The sequence below is a fragment of the Haemorhous mexicanus genome, chromosome 1, assembly GCF_027477595.1.
Source record: "Haemorhous mexicanus isolate bHaeMex1 chromosome 1, bHaeMex1.pri, whole genome shotgun sequence".
NCBI classification, from domain to species: Eukaryota; Metazoa; Chordata; class Aves; order Passeriformes; family Fringillidae; genus Haemorhous; species Haemorhous mexicanus.
Genome location: NC_082341.1, coordinates 44,226,382 through 44,243,572, shown reverse-complemented (window position 1 = coordinate 44,243,572; position 17,191 = coordinate 44,226,382). Strand labels below are relative to the sequence as shown.

The following is a 17,191-nucleotide window of genomic DNA, read 5'->3' as shown; positions in this document are numbered from 1 at the left end:
ATATAGCGGAGACGACTGATGAACTCTGAAAGAAACATGCCAGATGGAGAGCAGTGTTTTAATAAAAACAGGTACTCTAATTTTGCTACGCATTCATAAAAGTAAAAGTAACCCTTTATTATTTAACTAGAACTACCCCAGGAGTTTCTCATAGAAGTTGTATAAACAACCACAACTGCTCCAGATGATTAATACAAAGCAATATATTACCTGCATTTTGCTGATTTATACTTAGAATCAAGCTAGGGGAAATGACACTGTTTCCCATTGACTTACTCCAGAATCATTCTGAGCTAAATAGAGATAGAGTTTAATTCCATCAAGAGCCATCCAAGATGAATTTACCCTATGTAGTCTTAAATTATTTTAGAAACTCTAAGGCTGTAATTAAGTTGTCATATGGAAGTAGCTGGATTGGTTTTAATGAGACTGGGGGCAAGGTTTAGGCTAGTCACACACATAAATACCTCACTGAATAAGGACTTAGTTATGTACAATTTAATTGCTTTTAATTGCCATTATGGAGTACTCTACCCATCTACGATTCTCTCTCAAACACCATCATCAGTTTTAGGTTAGTTAAAATGCACACAATATGCCTAATGTCTTACAAGCTCAAAAAATCAATTGCATATGATTTTTCATGAAAGATGTCAGTCTGTTGCCCCAGAATTATTGTCACTGTTCAGCAGTAACTGAACACTGTGTCACTGTTCAGTGGTAACACATTAGACATTCAAATATCTCTCATATACCAGATTTACATTCAGATGGTTAATAAAAAAGAAGAAAAAAAAGGTGTTCCAAAGCCAGTAAAACTATACTGTAAGAGTACTCACAGCAGTAAAAATTTCTGAAGGTACTTCAATAACAGAAGTACTGAATTTCTGCAGAACTTACATGAAAGTTGTTCTGAAATACTGTACAGTATTTTGCAGTGATGCAACTGAAGCCAGCAAGAATTGTCTATGTACACATAATGTAGTCTGCAGTTTTGGCTGGGATACAGCTAATTTTCTTCACAGTAGTTAGCATGGGGCTGTGTTTTGGATACTTGCTAAGACTGCCGATAACACAGAGATATTTTGGTCATTGCTGAGCAGGGCTTACACAGATTCAAGAACTTTTTTGCTTCTCTCACCAGAGAGCAGGCTGGGGATGCTCAAGAAGCTGGGAGGGAACACAGCCAGGACAGCTGACCCCCACTGATCAAAGGTATATTATTCTGTACCATTGGGGTCATGCTCAGCAACAAAAGCTGGAGGAAAAAGGAGGAAGGAGAGATGTTTGGCGTGACAGTGTTTATCTTGCCAAGTAACCAACAGACATGAATTGTTTGAAAGGTGTGTGATGTGGCACTCTGGAACATGGTTTAGTGAAGAACACACTAGTGGCTGGGCTAATGCTTGGACTCAGTAACCTTAGAGGTTTTTTTCAACATTAATGATTCTGTGATGGAGCCCTGCTTTCCTGGGGAAGGCTGAGCGTGTCCCTCTGCAAAGGTAGTAGCAAATGAGCTCCTTATTTTGCTTTACTTATGTGTGCAGTTTTTGCTTACCTATTGAACTGTCTTTATCTCAACCCACAAGTTTTCACACCTCTACCTTTCTGACACTCTCCCCCACCCTACTGGGAGAGAATGAGTGGCTGCATGGTGCTCAGCTGCCTACCAGGATTAAACCACAACAACCATGTAGACACAGATCTAAGCAGACTTCTGAAATGAACCTGTCATTACTCTAGCTAGGAACAAGCAAGTCGTAAGTAAATAAAAGCTAACACCAACACTGTCTGGTGGTTGGGTCACCCTTACTAGCCCACAGCTAAGCATGTTCACTTGGGCAAGAAGACTGCTGGTCAAACACGGCTCGCAAAATTTTGATGAAAGTAGCTTGCTCTTATGTTTTCATTTTAAAAACTTGTATCTAAAATAGCAATCATCTTTCACACAGTAAAATTTCCCAAACATTCCAGACTGCACACATGGTCCACTACTTATCTTGTGTCCCTCCAAGGGAGCCAGTAATGTTACAGCAATATGCAGGACTTGCCAGGCCACAGGGGAGATTTAGTTACCATGTCTTCAACAAGAGCTGTGAAGCAAAAGGTCCACAAACACTGACAAAGGTAATTTATAGAATTGAACAATTCCATGGGCATTAATAGTCTTAGCCCTAGGTGAACAGCAAAACCAGAAATGAATAGAAGCAGCATTAAGACATGGTCATCACTTGAATTAATTGCTAAGTGGCAATGAATGCTGTTTTGTGCCTTGCTGACCTGAGTATTAGCTGCTTGTACACGTGCCTGTTGGACTTTTTATTTTAAGTCCTTGCTATCAAAGGGGCTTCTATTCTGAATATGGGTCAACCATGATTCACTTAGGGATCGATAAAAGGTTGTTTCTTTAAAACTTCAGTAGTTTAGTTTTGTTCAGCTTTTCAGTCTTCAGCAGCACATACAAAAAACCCCTTCAAGACAAAATTTGGTCTTGCTGCACATTCCTGTTGACTGCTACTCAGTGGGCAATCAGCACCACAAGAGAAATTTACTAGTAAACTTTAAAATTACAAATATTGTCAGGAATTTTAAAAAAAAACCTGTAAAACAACAGATGACTGCTAAAAAAAAAAGCAATATTTTTTTAATCCTCCAAAGTAAAGTCTTCAAAACCCAAGTATAAAGTCAGGTGTTCCAGATTGCAAGGCAAGATGTATTCTATTACCATCTGTATGGCAGTTGTCTGGTGTCAAGTGGGCAATTCCCCTTATCTCTCCCCCTGAGTGATCATAATCACCCCTCCCTCTGGGGAGACATCTGCTGATAACAAGCTATTGAATGTCACCACATGACTGATAAGAACTATAACATCCCAATGTGAGATGTTCCACCCAGAGGGAGGAGCCAAGCATTGCTGCCCAGATATAATCTGGACATTCTGACACACCAGCACGGCTTCCCACTGGATTCCCCAGAGGAACAGCAGCTGCTTCTACTTCCACGGATCTGCAGAGGAAGAATACACCCTTTCTCTACAGGACCCCCCTGCTCCAACAGAACCACACCTGACACTTCAGGAGGACTGCAGCCACCTTTTCCAACTGGACTGCTACCAACACCCTGACCAACAGGGTGTCAGGTTGAGTTCTGACTCTGGCAGTATTGTTCTAGTCTATTCCATTGTTTTATTTTATCCTTTTATTTTTTTTTCCTTCTCTATAAAGAACTGTTATTTCCTACTCCCATATTTTTTGCCTGACAGGCCCTTAATTTAAAATTGATAGCAATTCAGAGGGGTGGGGAGGGTTTGCTTTCTCTGTTTCAGGGGAGGCTCCTGCCTTCTTTAGCAGGCACCTGTCTTTCCAAACCAAGACATCAAGCATGAAAGAAAAAAGGAAGGAAATAGCTCCAACAGGAATATCAACTACAGGCAGCATCCTGTTTGCTTAACCCCTTTTTAGCCCCAACACACAGCAGCACTGCCTGCTACTTGCTATTGCTTGAGCTCTCCACATCCTAAGAACTGAATACTTTTCCAGAACTTGTAACTCTGCAGGCAGCTGTGCTAGGGCAAGCACTTCCTTGTGACCAAGCACTTCTCAGGCCCCCCAAGTGGTAACCAGAAACTACCACCTGCTCACAAACCTGCACAGCCTACACATTGCAGGAACTAAGATTCATTTACTCCCCTCTGGAAAGAGTGCTTCCCAAATTCCGGGGCTTAAATCCTTAAAACCTATCATCTTGTTCACACTTCTGGAGCCCATCTACTGTGGTTCTGCCTTTGCTTGCCCTCATTCCTCATCTTCAGCACTTCTCTTCTGCATCTGTGCAACAAGAGTTTTTCCATATCACCTCATTTCCTGCCGTTGCTCTTACATAGCAATGTCAGTGTTTCCAGAATGTTTTAATAAACTGTATTTTTCCCACCCAGGAGGATTCTTTAAAATAAATCAGTAGCTCAAAATGAACAATTGTCTCATCAGGGGAGTTGGTACTTAAGGACTGAACAGCCATAGAATATCTTGAGGAACAAAAAGATAGAGAACATCTGCTCTGGTTACATGTACCTCTGTAAAGTACACCATATGACCCCTGAAAATACTCCAGAGTCTCCTTTCTCTCATCCTTTCTGCAAAACGGGTGTTGGTTCACTGGAGTAGATTCAATGCTCTCCATGGCAGACTAACTGCTGGACCTCAGCTGCAGAGTGAAGATCCACACAGTACCTGTGTTAGCACTGACTGTCACTGCCAATGACATAGCTAGGAAGTTTACTGTTACCAAAGCTAAGTGCTATTATTTAGAATATTCCTTCTCTGATATTCACCAAAATACATTAAAGGGCTTCTTCACACAGCAAGGTGCATTGAAACTGGTTCCAGCTGGAGCTAGAAAGGAGTTGAGAAGGCAGCTTTGGCTGGGACAGTACAAACCCCTGTGATTGGAGACTTGACCTGTGTTGCAGGGTAACCCAAGAGAGGAAACTGCTGCTGTAGCTAAGCAGTGGGTCACAGAGCAAAAGGCCACCTTCTTCACAGAAAACAGTTCCAGAGGCTCTCAGTGCAGATGGCAGTATATGTACAAGCATGACAGGAACCTTACTTCTGGCAGTTTAGACATGCCATCTGCATTCCTAAAACTGATGTCTGGAGAGTGAAATGCTTCCTCTCAAAAAATCATAAGGTGTAGAAGGGGCAGGTCAGGTGAAAGATGCAATATTTGAGCAAGTTTGGTCATCGACTCTTGTGAGAGTCCAGCAGCACTCATTTCTTGAAGGCATGAAAGAGAAAGTTCTTCATTCAACTGAAACTGGACAGCCTTATGTGAGAGCCATGACCCATGACAAGATGGGAGAGTCAATATCTGATAACTGGGCTGCCAGGAGCTGGCAACCAAAGACAGCACCCATGGTGGTGGGTGTAGCGATAAGAGCCTATAATTAGTCACTGCTGCCAGTTCAGTGAAACCTCATATGGGAAGAAGACACTCAAAGGTTGTTGAAAGTGATACAGATCTCTTTCAACTTCACAGATGAACCACTTTTATGCAAAAAGTTCTTCTGCCCACCACTTGAGCGGAATGACTTGAAAATGCCTGCAAAGCCTTATCACTACTAGATTTTGCAATGCTTCAGCTGCAGAGATGAGATACATGACTAACTGGAAAAATAACTGCCAAATTGAAATTACAGAGTATGAAATCAAAGCATTAGGATTTACAGTATCCAGCATATCAACTGCAGTAATCCTCCATCTCAAAACTTGTCTGTGCTCAGCAGAAAGAATATAGCCAAGTTCATACCTGCAGTCTCCCCTGCTGCCCATTAAACCACCCACTTCACTCACTGCAGGAACCTAGTTCTCAAACATAACTCACAGAAAATTGTCCTTGGTCCCAAAATGGTGGTGCTATGGTCAAACCTCAGATAACTGTGAGCTGACCAGCCATACCACTACTGTCACACAGGCTGGGTTCTGAGTGCTTAGTTCTGTGTGCTTTTCCCTCAGCAGGAAACCAATTTAATTTCTCTCATCAGCTACAGATCTTGTCAGAAACTTTATCAATAAGACTTTCAAATTTATCAAAAATGTTCCACATTCAAAATTTAAATGTCTGGAAGTATTAAAAATATGTATATCCTACTTTTCCTTGCACTTTAGAGGCATCACCAGCTACAAAAACACTTTTTGTTGTAAGTCTCATGGTAACATTCCCCCAGCTACACTACTGATGAGTTATCTTAAACAACTCTGATGAGTTATCTTAAACAACTATGAATCTGTAGTGTTAATAATATATTCATTTCAGTTCAGCAAAGCTTCAGGCACATACTGCATATTGTAAACACTATCTTTGTACAGCCAGGTGAGATGCATTTGATTATTTTCTAATATGGGCATGATTCCTAAACTCTGCTCCCTCCTTCCTCAAAGTTTGCTTTCAAGGTTTTCCTCTTTATTTTGTAGGATATCTAGAGCCTGTTGTGACACCCTCATAAATATTTTTAATAAAAAGCAAACGGAGAGCACTGTGAAAAGACACACAGTGTATTACAGATGTTAATTTACCTTCTGCAAGCGAACCTTCCCGTATGCAAATTTGGGTGTGGTTGGAGGGATAAGACCTTCTGGTAACTCCTTATACTAGAAAGAGAAGGAGAAAAAAACACACATTCACACACACAAGTTAAATACAAACACATTTTAAAGGCATTCTCACTTTACATTTCACAACTTACAGAATTATAACTTTGGCTAAAAGTAAATAACCACCCTAAAGGTTACTAAAGCACCTAGTCTTCAGATGTAGTTTGGTTTTTTTTTTTTTTTTCCAAAAGAAAAAAATTGACTTGATCACATTTGGTGAGCAATTTTTAATAACCATTCAACATTAGGTAAAGGTAAAAAGCATAATGAACAAAGTGAACTACCAAAATTCCCAATGCCCTTGGAGCCCTCCTGTGGCTACAGCCTGAGTTAGTCTCTTCCACCGCTTTTTCTGCAATCCTCTCCCAGGTCATGGGAGCTTGAGTGAACCTTTACATATCTGTAAGACAGTATTTCCATCTCACCCTTTGTAAGCAACACTTCCTTATAGGAATTACTATCCTCTTGTGCATTTCCTTTCAGTGTTACAATATTCCACCTGCTACTCCATTACTGCCTGGGCTGGGGTCTTTGAGAAACAGGCCTGGAGACCACAGATCCATGAACCCCTGAGGTCCCATCTTTAGTTTCCCTTTGTTCCTGCTCTAGACAACTGTTCAGTCAGTCACAGGGAAACATGACAAAGAAATGCTCTGACCACCCATCTACTTCTGGTTGCTTCTTGTCCTATACTTTTCAGAATAATCACCAGAAATCAGCAGAGAGAAGGGATGAAGGGCCTCCACTCACTCACTCCTTTCCCGGACACCTTTGAGATGTGGCAGACCAGACAGTGGCCTTCTGCCCAGTACCTTGGCCTTCTTCTTTCTGTGCCTAGAACCTTCTTTTCTTCTTGCCATCATCCCCTTCTCCCCTTCCTGCTATTATTTAATAGCCACTCTTCCCATCTGTTCTTTCATTAACAAGACATAGCCTGTCTGCATATTAGAGAAAAAACTTCTGCAGATGAGATACCCATGTGAACAAGCAATCCAAGCCTACATTTTAATAAACATGTACGAAAGACCAACCTTGTGAAGAGTGTCTCCATCTGCAAATTTAGTAACTTTGGAGTGCTTACCTTGTCAGTTACTTTTTTAAATAAATTTGATTAGGGGCTGAAAGGGTTTTTGATTTAGCTGGAGGCTTTGTGTTTTTTTTTAACAGACCACAGCAATAAATTCCCAATCCTACCCTGTCAAGTGTCAGTTATGGATGCATGAAAGTCTGATTTACATTTCCAGTAAGAAGTTAACTTTTTCTCCTTTGTATTGGAACACGATCAAGATTCCCAGATTTAAAGAAAAGTTGTATTCACCCAAGTGGAGAAATCAAAAGCAGGAAATTTCAGACCCAATAGTAAAAACCAAAAGAATGCTACCAGCAATTGAAAGAAACTGTAGACTGAAATTCTTCAGTCTTTACATTCTTCTTTACATTTTTTAACTAATGGAAACTATAAAGGAAGACTTTAATGTCATCCTTGTAGCACAGCTAACATGTTGAACACAGTCATTTGTTACAAGTAACTTTATTTTCTTTCATCAGCTTCACCTTAAACTGCAGCGGAGTAGAGAACTTGTTACAGGTTTAGAATCCACAATAGTGACAGGAAAACATCACTGAAAATCTATGGACATGCAAATTAATAAACAAATCAACCACAGCAAAAAATGACCCGATACACCTGAGGTTATAGTGAACATTTCACATCTTATCAAGGCTCTCTCACTGCACTAGATTACTACTTACATCTCAGAGAGGGGTCTTGCACCTTGAAGAAAACAACTCAAAATCAGGAAGTTTGTGGATTTCTCTGGTGAGAAAAGCTGTATCAAGACAGGAAACTCCCCTTGGAAAGGCCATCAAAATTATCCCATCAGTTTATCCCATCAGGCTTAGGGATAATGGTGAAATTGAAGAAAAAAAAATCCACAGCAGGCCTTCCACAGTTAAAGAGATAAAGGCATTCTCAACCCTAGAAAAAGTGTAGTACACTTTTGGGAGACCTACTCAGAATAAAAATGTCTTCTAGTGCATAGGAATGTTGCTGGGATGCAACAGGATAGTGACTACAAGCCCGAACCTTGGGATTCACACGGAACCTGTTTTTAAGCCTCATCTGAACAGCCTCCAATGCAAGGCTATTCAAAACCCAGACAGAGGTTCCATGTTCTACTTCAATCTCCAGTTTGTAGAGACACTGCATTTTTAGAGCAAGACAAAGCTGGTCCCACCCACTAGGTGCAGTTTGTGAAAACACAAAACCAAGATGTGCTCTTTTGAGTAAGCCTGGTTGTTCTCAGTGGCCCAAAACCTCAACATGAAGTTTGGGACAGACAGCCAAAGCACTATACTGCAGCACAGATTGGGCTGACATCAGGTCATCAGCCTAAGCTGACTGAATGGCTGACTGATGCTGCAAGGAAAAATCTCTGTACACTCCTCCTCCACCTCTACTCCCAGCCAAACCCTTCCCACATCCCTCTGCTCCCCTTGTGGCACCATTGGCTCTCATCCTACTGAGGGAGCTGATTCACCTTACTGACCTTGAGAGAAAACAAATACAGCAAAAAAGGAGAGCTGATCCACGTCAGAGTCAGACCTACACCAGTATCCTCTCATCCAAAAGGAAGGAGGAAGCCATTGGGACAGAAAGAATAGCTAGAGAGGTGCAAGATCTTTTGCTTTTTGTAATGAGAAGCAGTTAAGTTGGCCTAATTGTCAGATTCCATTTCACTTCCCCCAACTGCAGAAAACAGTATATTGAGGAGCGACTTACACCAACACAAGAACAAGAGAGTTTGGAGTATGTTTCAAAGAACCATTCTAAAAATGTCCTGGGGACACTCACCATACCAATGACTTTTCTCAAGGCAAAATACTTTTCTGTCAGATCTCCTGCCTCGCTCAGGGGAGCATCATAGTCATAACTAGTGGGCTGAGGCATATAAGGCATATTAGCACCTAGGGGAGGAGGAAAAAAGAAAAAGCAATAAAAGTAATGGAAGAGATGTTTTTTTCCCCAAAGGTATCAACTGTCAGAATTCTTTCCAATTACAGACAGATTCTGCTACATTTTTAGATTCAGTGTAGGCCTTGATGTTTGGGATTTGGCATAAAAAACTGTTCCTGAAGGAGGACAATGTCCTTGTGAACTTACACCACTCTGTGAAATATTCTGAGGAGAAATACATTTATCTGTGTTCCAACTGTTTCACAGCACCAAGTGAAGCAGAAGGAGCCTTGGAAAAGACAAATACCATGCAGGTTTGGTACAACATGTTGGCAATAAACAAAGAACAGCTATTGCAGTCTTGTCTTTTGCCATGGGCAAGTAGGCACAGCTTATTCTTTTACAAAATATATCACTACCTAATTCATAAACAGCTACCCTCCACCATTAGCATAATTTAAATAATTTCTTACCATTCCAATAGGCAAAGTTAGTCCCACCTATAAACATGTACCTAAAAAGAAAAAAAATCAGGTTTTGCTGAACTAGGAAAAGAAATCCCCCCAAAATTAAGCTCTACTGAACACACACTTACAGGTTAACGTTAGCACCACGTGTCAGGATTTCATTAAGTGTTTTAGCTATAGTTTGTGCAGGCACAACAGAATGACGGTGCCCCCAGTGATCCAACCATCCAGTATAAAACTCAGAATTAACCTAAAAGGAGGAAGGGCAAAAGAGGAAGGGAAAACATGAAGAGGGAACAAGAACAGAATGCAATGTGAATTAAGGTTCCTAACTGTAAGAGGGAAGGAAAAAAAGGCACCTTGACTAATGTGAGCCATTTTTAAACTACAATAAATACAGGAAAGTACATACTAGATCAGTCCTTTTCAGCAGAGTACAGGTCAAAGGAATTAAAGGATCATTTCAATAATTTTATAGGGACATTTTGAAAACAATTGCTTAAGCATCAAAGAGTACAGATTTCCTGGGAACCTGGCAACAAGGACGTGTTTCAGATGCTTGGCATTCAAATAAATGATGGAATCAACATATTCTCTGCAGAATAGCATAGACAAACTGGATGTAATGAAAAATATTTCAAATTGCTTTCTAAACAACTCCTTAGCACAGAGATAATTTTGTACCCTCAGTGGGCCTTCTCCCTTTCTCAAAATGGCTTCCAGTGTTCTCACATCCCACTATAGCTTGTATAAAACCTCTAGGGTAGCTGAAAACAGGAAACAACTTCTAATCTGCCCTTTTAATTCTGCTTTTAACTTCTACCTACACACATATCTCACTAACTTGTCTAACCATCCTCAGTGTTTCCGCTGCTTTGTAAACATTTGTCTTAGCAAGGAAAACTACTGAAGCAAAATCATTACTCTTTGAGACTAAAATAGCATTTGCAGAGCAGCAGTTAATGTGGATTTGACAAACACACAGAGAAGTTCCTCTATTCCCTTTTCCAACTTGGAAATTATGTCTTCGTCAACACGTCCCTAAAATTGTTCAATGCACTGCTGTCAACCCCTCTCTCATTAACAACTTCAACATTAGACATGATACAAAAAGTTTAAGTAAAAACACATACCAAAGGGCCCTTGGGTTCACTGCTCCTTTGAGCTAAGAATGCTGCTGTGACATTGCCACCTATAAACAGAAAGAAATAAAACTGAGTTGCTATGTCCATGATCTTCTGGGTCTGTCATTTTATTGAAACTAGTGTCTTATCTGCCTTCAGGTCTAGCAAAAATCATGACAAGAAAGCTGCTCCAGCAAACACAGGAATCAATACTTTTGATTCGGATGTTTAACTTGCAAAACTTATTTTAAATAAATACATGCAAATATGCATGCCTGTGTATCTGTCTCTGCTTTTGAGACACATCTTTTGAAAATCCAGCTTTTCTCAGAAATGACATCCTGGCACAAAGAAGTCTGAGATGTGTCAGAATTGTTATTGATCATTGGAAAGTCTAAGTCTGGGGTTACGTTACCAAGGCTACGGGGAAGAGTAGAAACCAGGCAATCTCTAAAGAGATGTTTCACTCTTGATCACTCCTAGTGGCTCAAGGCACAGTGGTTGGAAACAACTTCTCTGGTGAGTGGCTCACCATTGTATAAAGGATATCGGTGTAATTTTGCCTGATTGGTGGGAGGAATGACGAGGAGGACTCCATGATATCAGAAGGCTATTTAATTACTTTATTATACTCGTATTCTATACTACATTACACTATATTACACTACATCTAAACTGAAACTGCACAAGCACTCAACTCAACTGAACAAATCTCATGACTGCCTGCTGACCAACAGTCTGGGCACGTGCTTGGTCCTGACAGGCCAAAGAAACAAAACACCATCACTTTGGGTAAAAAATCTCCATATTGCATTCTACTTTGGCACAACACAGGAGCAGCAAATTAGATAAGAATTGTTTTGATCATTCTCTTCTCTGCTTCTCTTGCTGCTTCTCTCAGGTTCAGAGAATGTGAATCCCACAAAAGGATACACACAAAGACATTCACAATTTCATTGCAAGAAAACAGATCCTTGCTAAGCACATGTGTTTGGCTGTAGAGAGAATAAGGTACAGAAGAGGCTGAGCAATAAAAAAACTGAAAAGATGTCTTGGAGTTTGTTTCTTGTGCCTTAAGCCTATTTTGTCAAGTCCATGCAGTATACAAACATTTTAATCCTGAACTCTCCTAACAAAAGGGTACTCTCTGATCACACTACTAATGCTTAGCCATTCTTCAGACCTATAATACAGCAAATTGTAGCAGTGTGCACATTTCTAATGATGATCTTCAACAATATTTTTTTCTAATAACCTCCAGCATAAAAAGAAATGTATTTGGATGGCTGGATTCCAGGACAGACAGAGGACATTAAAAAACCCCAACACCAAAAAGGAATATTAAAAAAATACAAGGAATCAATGCCAACTATTATTCCTAATTGTTAGGACCCATGTGCTATGAGCAGCGTAAATTGGCTCTTCATGATTTCAAGATGCAAGGAAGTGATTACGACTTTCTAACTGGGTGGTCGTGGGTGATTCTTGTATGTTCATTCTTTAAGAGTATGCCAAATACACATAAATGCCTGTTACTTCATTTAAACAAAGTAGGCAAGTTTGGCAAGCAGTCAAGTCAGTTTGTCCTGCCACAAACACACAGAGTTCAGAATTTTTGGACTCAAACAGCAGTCTCCAACCTGGAGCAAAGTCCACCGTTGCATAGAGACCCTGGAGAGCCCCACATTTCAAGTGAAACTGGCTTGCACCATCAGTTGTGAAGAGCACCACCTCATCCCCAAGATGCAGGCGAAAGAGCTTCAGAAGGAAGCGCAGGTAGTTGTAGTCGCAAGCGAAGTAGCTTCCGTACTCGTTCTCTACCTGCAGAGGGAAAGCAATTCAGTAAAGCCATAGCCAATTCAGTCTGCATCAGATAACAAAACAGAAAGCACAAATCCAACCCTCTTCTTCCTTTGATAGCAATATTGAAAATATAATTTTAACTCCAGATCTGAGGAGTATGAGAAGACAAGACTCATTCCTCTCAACTGTACTTTACAGTGGACCATCACTGTGCAGAACTAAGCCATTTGCCTGCAAAATTCCATCCCCCCGCAAAGTATCTGTTTACCTACAGTGATTATATTAAAGTCTCTATTAAAATATGAGATCTATAACCCACCTCCCAAGCAGACCAATAAAACCATAGAACAGGTTGTGAAATGATCAAAACTACGACAAAACTGGACATTCAGAACAGAGACATCTACAAAGGGCTCACGTGAACCACAAAGCCCTGAAACGGACTCCAAAGGATTTAAGGGAGAACAACTGTGCTACTACTGGGAGGTACTCATCTTGCCCCTCTTCCAAAGAGATGAACTTTTCAGCTCCAGATACAATAGGTTCCAATCCTGAAGGTTATTTCTGAAAATTCTGTTCTAAGTATCCTACTTCTGCCAAAGAATAATTTTGCTCAGTGCTTCTGCTCAACAGACAAAGCACACTGTTCAACAAAATTACCGTGGGCATATTACAAGAAGCATTTCTTATCCCATCCTGTGCCAGTCAGGGAGTTTAAAGAAATTGAAATAAAGCTTCGTTATGATCAAATACTACAAATATTGGACAATCACTCCCACACATCTATCTAGGAGTTTAGGACAGAAGCTACTCACCATGAACATACAAAATTGAGTTCTGAAACATCTACAACTTAAGTTAGGTGCTAATTTAGGATTACTTCATACTGCTTTTGCTTCTCTCTAAGGGTATTCTTATTCCCCTTTTTCCTGTCAGATTGTTTCAGGCAACTGTATGCATTTTGGCTTTATGCGAGAATTGCCACAAACCTCAGATCTAAAAAGCTACACAAGTTCCCTCTACTGCTTTATACAGCTGTGGGAAACAACTTTGACAGAGCAGATGAGGGCTCTCTGAGTCCTAGAAACAGTGGATTCAGTTCTTTAGGATAAGGTATTTCATCAGAATCTTGCAGCTACCTGAAACTTAAGAAGTACCTGTGACACCACCACCCAAGACCCATGGTGTGTATGCAAGAGCAGCACAAGCACTCATGCTGCTTGGGTTCATCTGATTTTCAGAAAGTTACCTGCACCATGATGATTGGACCTCCATTTTGATAGAGATAAGGCCTCATCTTTGGCAAAAGGACACCCATCCATCTCTCTACTGCTTCCAGGTAATCTGTGATACACAAAGTTTACATGTTTCACAACTTTTCTGCCTCTTTCTAATTTTGTTTTAAATTACATATGGGTCATCTTTATGTAGTGTTCTAATTATGTAAATTATGAACAGCATTTAATGAACAGATTGCTATTATACTTGAACAAATGTGCTCTTCTACTTGTCCATAAATGCTTCCAGTACAGTTTACTAAGAAATAAAATTTAAATACTGATGAACTTGGAAAATTATCAAAAAGACTTCATTATGTCTCACAGGTTGTCCTAATGCATTTCAACAGGAAGACAAATTCAACTCTTGATCTATGGACTATTTTTTAAATAGATAATTTAACCACAGTCAGCAGAACTGAAGTTGGATATGATATTTATATATTCATCCCCTAGATCCACTCCAATAAACACATTAATCTCCTGTCTCATCTTATTCTCCCATGTCTGGCTCTCAAACAGGAGCACATGAGAATGCTGTAACTCATTCTGGATTGCACACTGACCAGCCAAGAAGGATCCCCATTATGAGTGGCTGTGGCAAATCCAAAAACCTCAAAGCTGAAGCTGTCTTTTCCTCAATAGTGACAATGATTCCCCTCTTGGCAACAACTTGACAATACCTCAGAAACTTTCTCCCCTACTTTGATTGTTCTACACACTTTTTGAATGCACACTTCTAACTAAAAGTATTGAAGATTTTACTCACAAGAAAACTTGAGCTGATATATGAATTATCTAGTAATGGCCTCAAATAAAAAGTTGCCTTGCTGCTACAGTGTATTTTTAATGGCCTTTTCTGATGCCTCTACCTGAATCAGAAGACCTGAGAACAATAGATTTCTTTTCCAACAGCCATGCAGGAAGACCTCCCTGGGAAAAAAAAAGGGAAACAGTGACATTTTAGGAATCCTAAGAAGAATTTAGCCTCTCATTAGGGCATATACAGAGACTTGTAGAAAATCAGTTTTCTACAAGTAGTAATTCCTAACAAAAAAAAAAAAACTAGAGTAAGTTTGTATTGTAAGAAGTCACTTAGGATGCATGGATTTTAACACATTACACCAAGACTCTTGTCTAAGGATACATCAACAACTGTCTTACTTCTACTTTAAGAAATACTTGCACTAGATTTACCCTAGAAGTGAGCTGTTACAAAAGGTTGTATACCATGTCCCATTCTGCACAGATGTAAGGTCCAGCTCTCAGAATAACAAGCAATCCAGTGTCATTGGCAAGCTGCAGGAAATACTCTAGATCTTTGCCACCAAAAAAGTCATACGTGCCCATCCGGGGTTCATGGTAGTTCCATGGGACATACCTATTAAGAGAGAAAATCACCTTCCATTAGGAAACTGAGACTAAACCAGAATTCAGGAAAACAGCAATTTGCACTACATGCCCCAGAGATCAGTAATACTGCTGATCCTTCGGATCAGTAGAAGACAGGAGTAACACTCTGGCTTTTCTTCTGCCAGGTATTTCATACAGCAGAAGGCATTAAAATTAACACTGAAATTAGGGTTATGTCTGCAGGAGTCCCTATCAGAGCAAGAACAGGTTCTGGTAGTGCCGTTGTGAAACCATGATGTCTGTTCCAAAATTAAATAAACAGTTTTGAAGGTGGCAAGGCAGCTGGCAGCTGTATAGTGGTGGGAGGTTGATGAGGAGATGAATGTGGTAAACCACTCATGAAGGAGGAGGCCAAGAACAAGCACAAAACAGCACGTGACCCTTCATGAATGGATCACCCCGTTTGCACAGGGAACACCAACCAGGCTATCAGGTCTATGCTGCTGCCACTGCAAAGCACTTGAAAAACACCTAAGCCTCAAATCATGTTGCATCTAGGTCCCAAAAGTTTTCATTGACCAGGAACAATGAAAGTTCTGGAAAACCACCACTGGAAGAACAATTAAGTTAAGAAATGTTAAGGTGCCCAAGAACTTGGACAAAGTAAAGCTTAATTTCAACTAAGTAATAAAGATGCCAAACAAGCAGATCACCATTTGAAAGAACACCTCTCTCCTACCTCTAGGACTCAGGAGACCACAACTTCAGCACAGAACATCTCACAGAAATAAAAAAAAAAACCCATTTGGTTGCAAGACAACAAAAAAACAGTAATCAACCAAATGCCATGAGCAGTGTTGCAGCTGACAATCCCTGCTTGACAACAGTGTTTTGTTTGCCATGGTACTGACAGTCTAACAAAGACAGACTAAAATTAGGGATGAGTACAACACGAGCAAGGATTCAAGGCAATGTGAAAACTCATTCCTCTAAAATTTCTAAAATTCCCAAAACTGTGTCTAGTCAAGCAAAGATGCTCTAAGGCAACACTTTCCTTACTGCCTGGGTTTGTTAGTATGCCCCACATCTAATTTTGCAAAAACCATCCAAGAGGGAAAGAAAGTCCCTAAACCAATGCTTTCAATAAGGAAGAAAAACAGGAACCCTCTCACGAGTACACTACTAAAATGGCCATACACAGACAGACGTGTACATGAACATCAAATACAAAAGTTATAATCTTTCAACCTTTGTGAATATTATAGCATCTCAAATGCCAAAATTTTAAGCCTCTGTTTGAAAAGATAAAGCTTAAAATTTGAGTGCCAGGATGGAGTCAAAGCAATGCACTCAGGCATCAACATGCAGATTTTTCCCTCTATGTGGTATATTTTATTTCTGTGTCAAGCTGCTCTAATTGTTTCTGAAGCACAATTAACTCACTTGTAAAAAAAAAACTACATGTGCATTTAACGAATATATGAACCATGTGAAAATACATTCATTGAATTATGAACTTGTTCAGAAAGAAGTCTTAAGGTTTAAATGCACTTAATACTGTCTAGGGTGAGGATGAAAGGGTTTCTCCAGCTCGCTTATGCTCAAGATGGAAGAAGACAGAAAAATCCTTCCAGAAACAGTTTGCATTTATGTCACATGCTTGACCACAAGACTGGAAAAAAATGAGATTCTAGCAGAGAAAAAGGGAAGAAGCACAAGAAAAAAACCTCTTTGAAACCATTGTTTTATATAATGAATCATGATAAAAATTTATTTTAAACACTGGTCTAAAAATGGTTACTAAGACACTTTAATCCAGCACTATATTTTCTACAGTGAGTGATGATCTCAAATGAAATAATCGAAATTGTTATCTTTAATGAATATATTTGTTACATACCATTGTCAAAATTTACAGTCAGTTGTTGACCCTGTACTGCTTTAGCTACAGAATAATGAAATTATAAAGGAAACTCTCATCCTTTTTCAAACTTGAAATATGGTATTTATTCTGTATTTGAGTTTACTTTCCATTTACACACAATTTCTAAGCTTCATGCTA

General features: G+C 39.8%; 1 protein-coding gene across 1 annotated transcript in view; it reads right to left on the bottom strand.

The window, feature by feature from the left end:
• GLB1 (galactosidase beta 1) overlaps window positions 1–17,191 on the bottom strand; it is a 42,163-nt gene that overhangs the window by 11,371 nt on the left and 13,601 nt on the right. The window contains exons 3-11 of the mRNA XM_059847877.1: window positions 15,007–15,157; window positions 14,649–14,709; window positions 13,749–13,843; window positions 12,337–12,517; window positions 10,706–10,764; window positions 9,701–9,822; window positions 9,579–9,619; window positions 9,004–9,116; window positions 6,072–6,146 (exon numbers count right to left, since the gene is read on the bottom strand). Of these exons, the coding sequence (XP_059703860.1) occupies window positions 6,072–6,146; window positions 9,004–9,116; window positions 9,579–9,619; window positions 9,701–9,822; window positions 10,706–10,764; window positions 12,337–12,517; window positions 13,749–13,843; window positions 14,649–14,709; window positions 15,007–15,157 (898 nt within the window). The remainder of the gene's footprint in view (window positions 1–6,071; window positions 6,147–9,003; window positions 9,117–9,578; window positions 9,620–9,700; window positions 9,823–10,705; window positions 10,765–12,336; window positions 12,518–13,748; window positions 13,844–14,648; window positions 14,710–15,006; window positions 15,158–17,191) is intronic.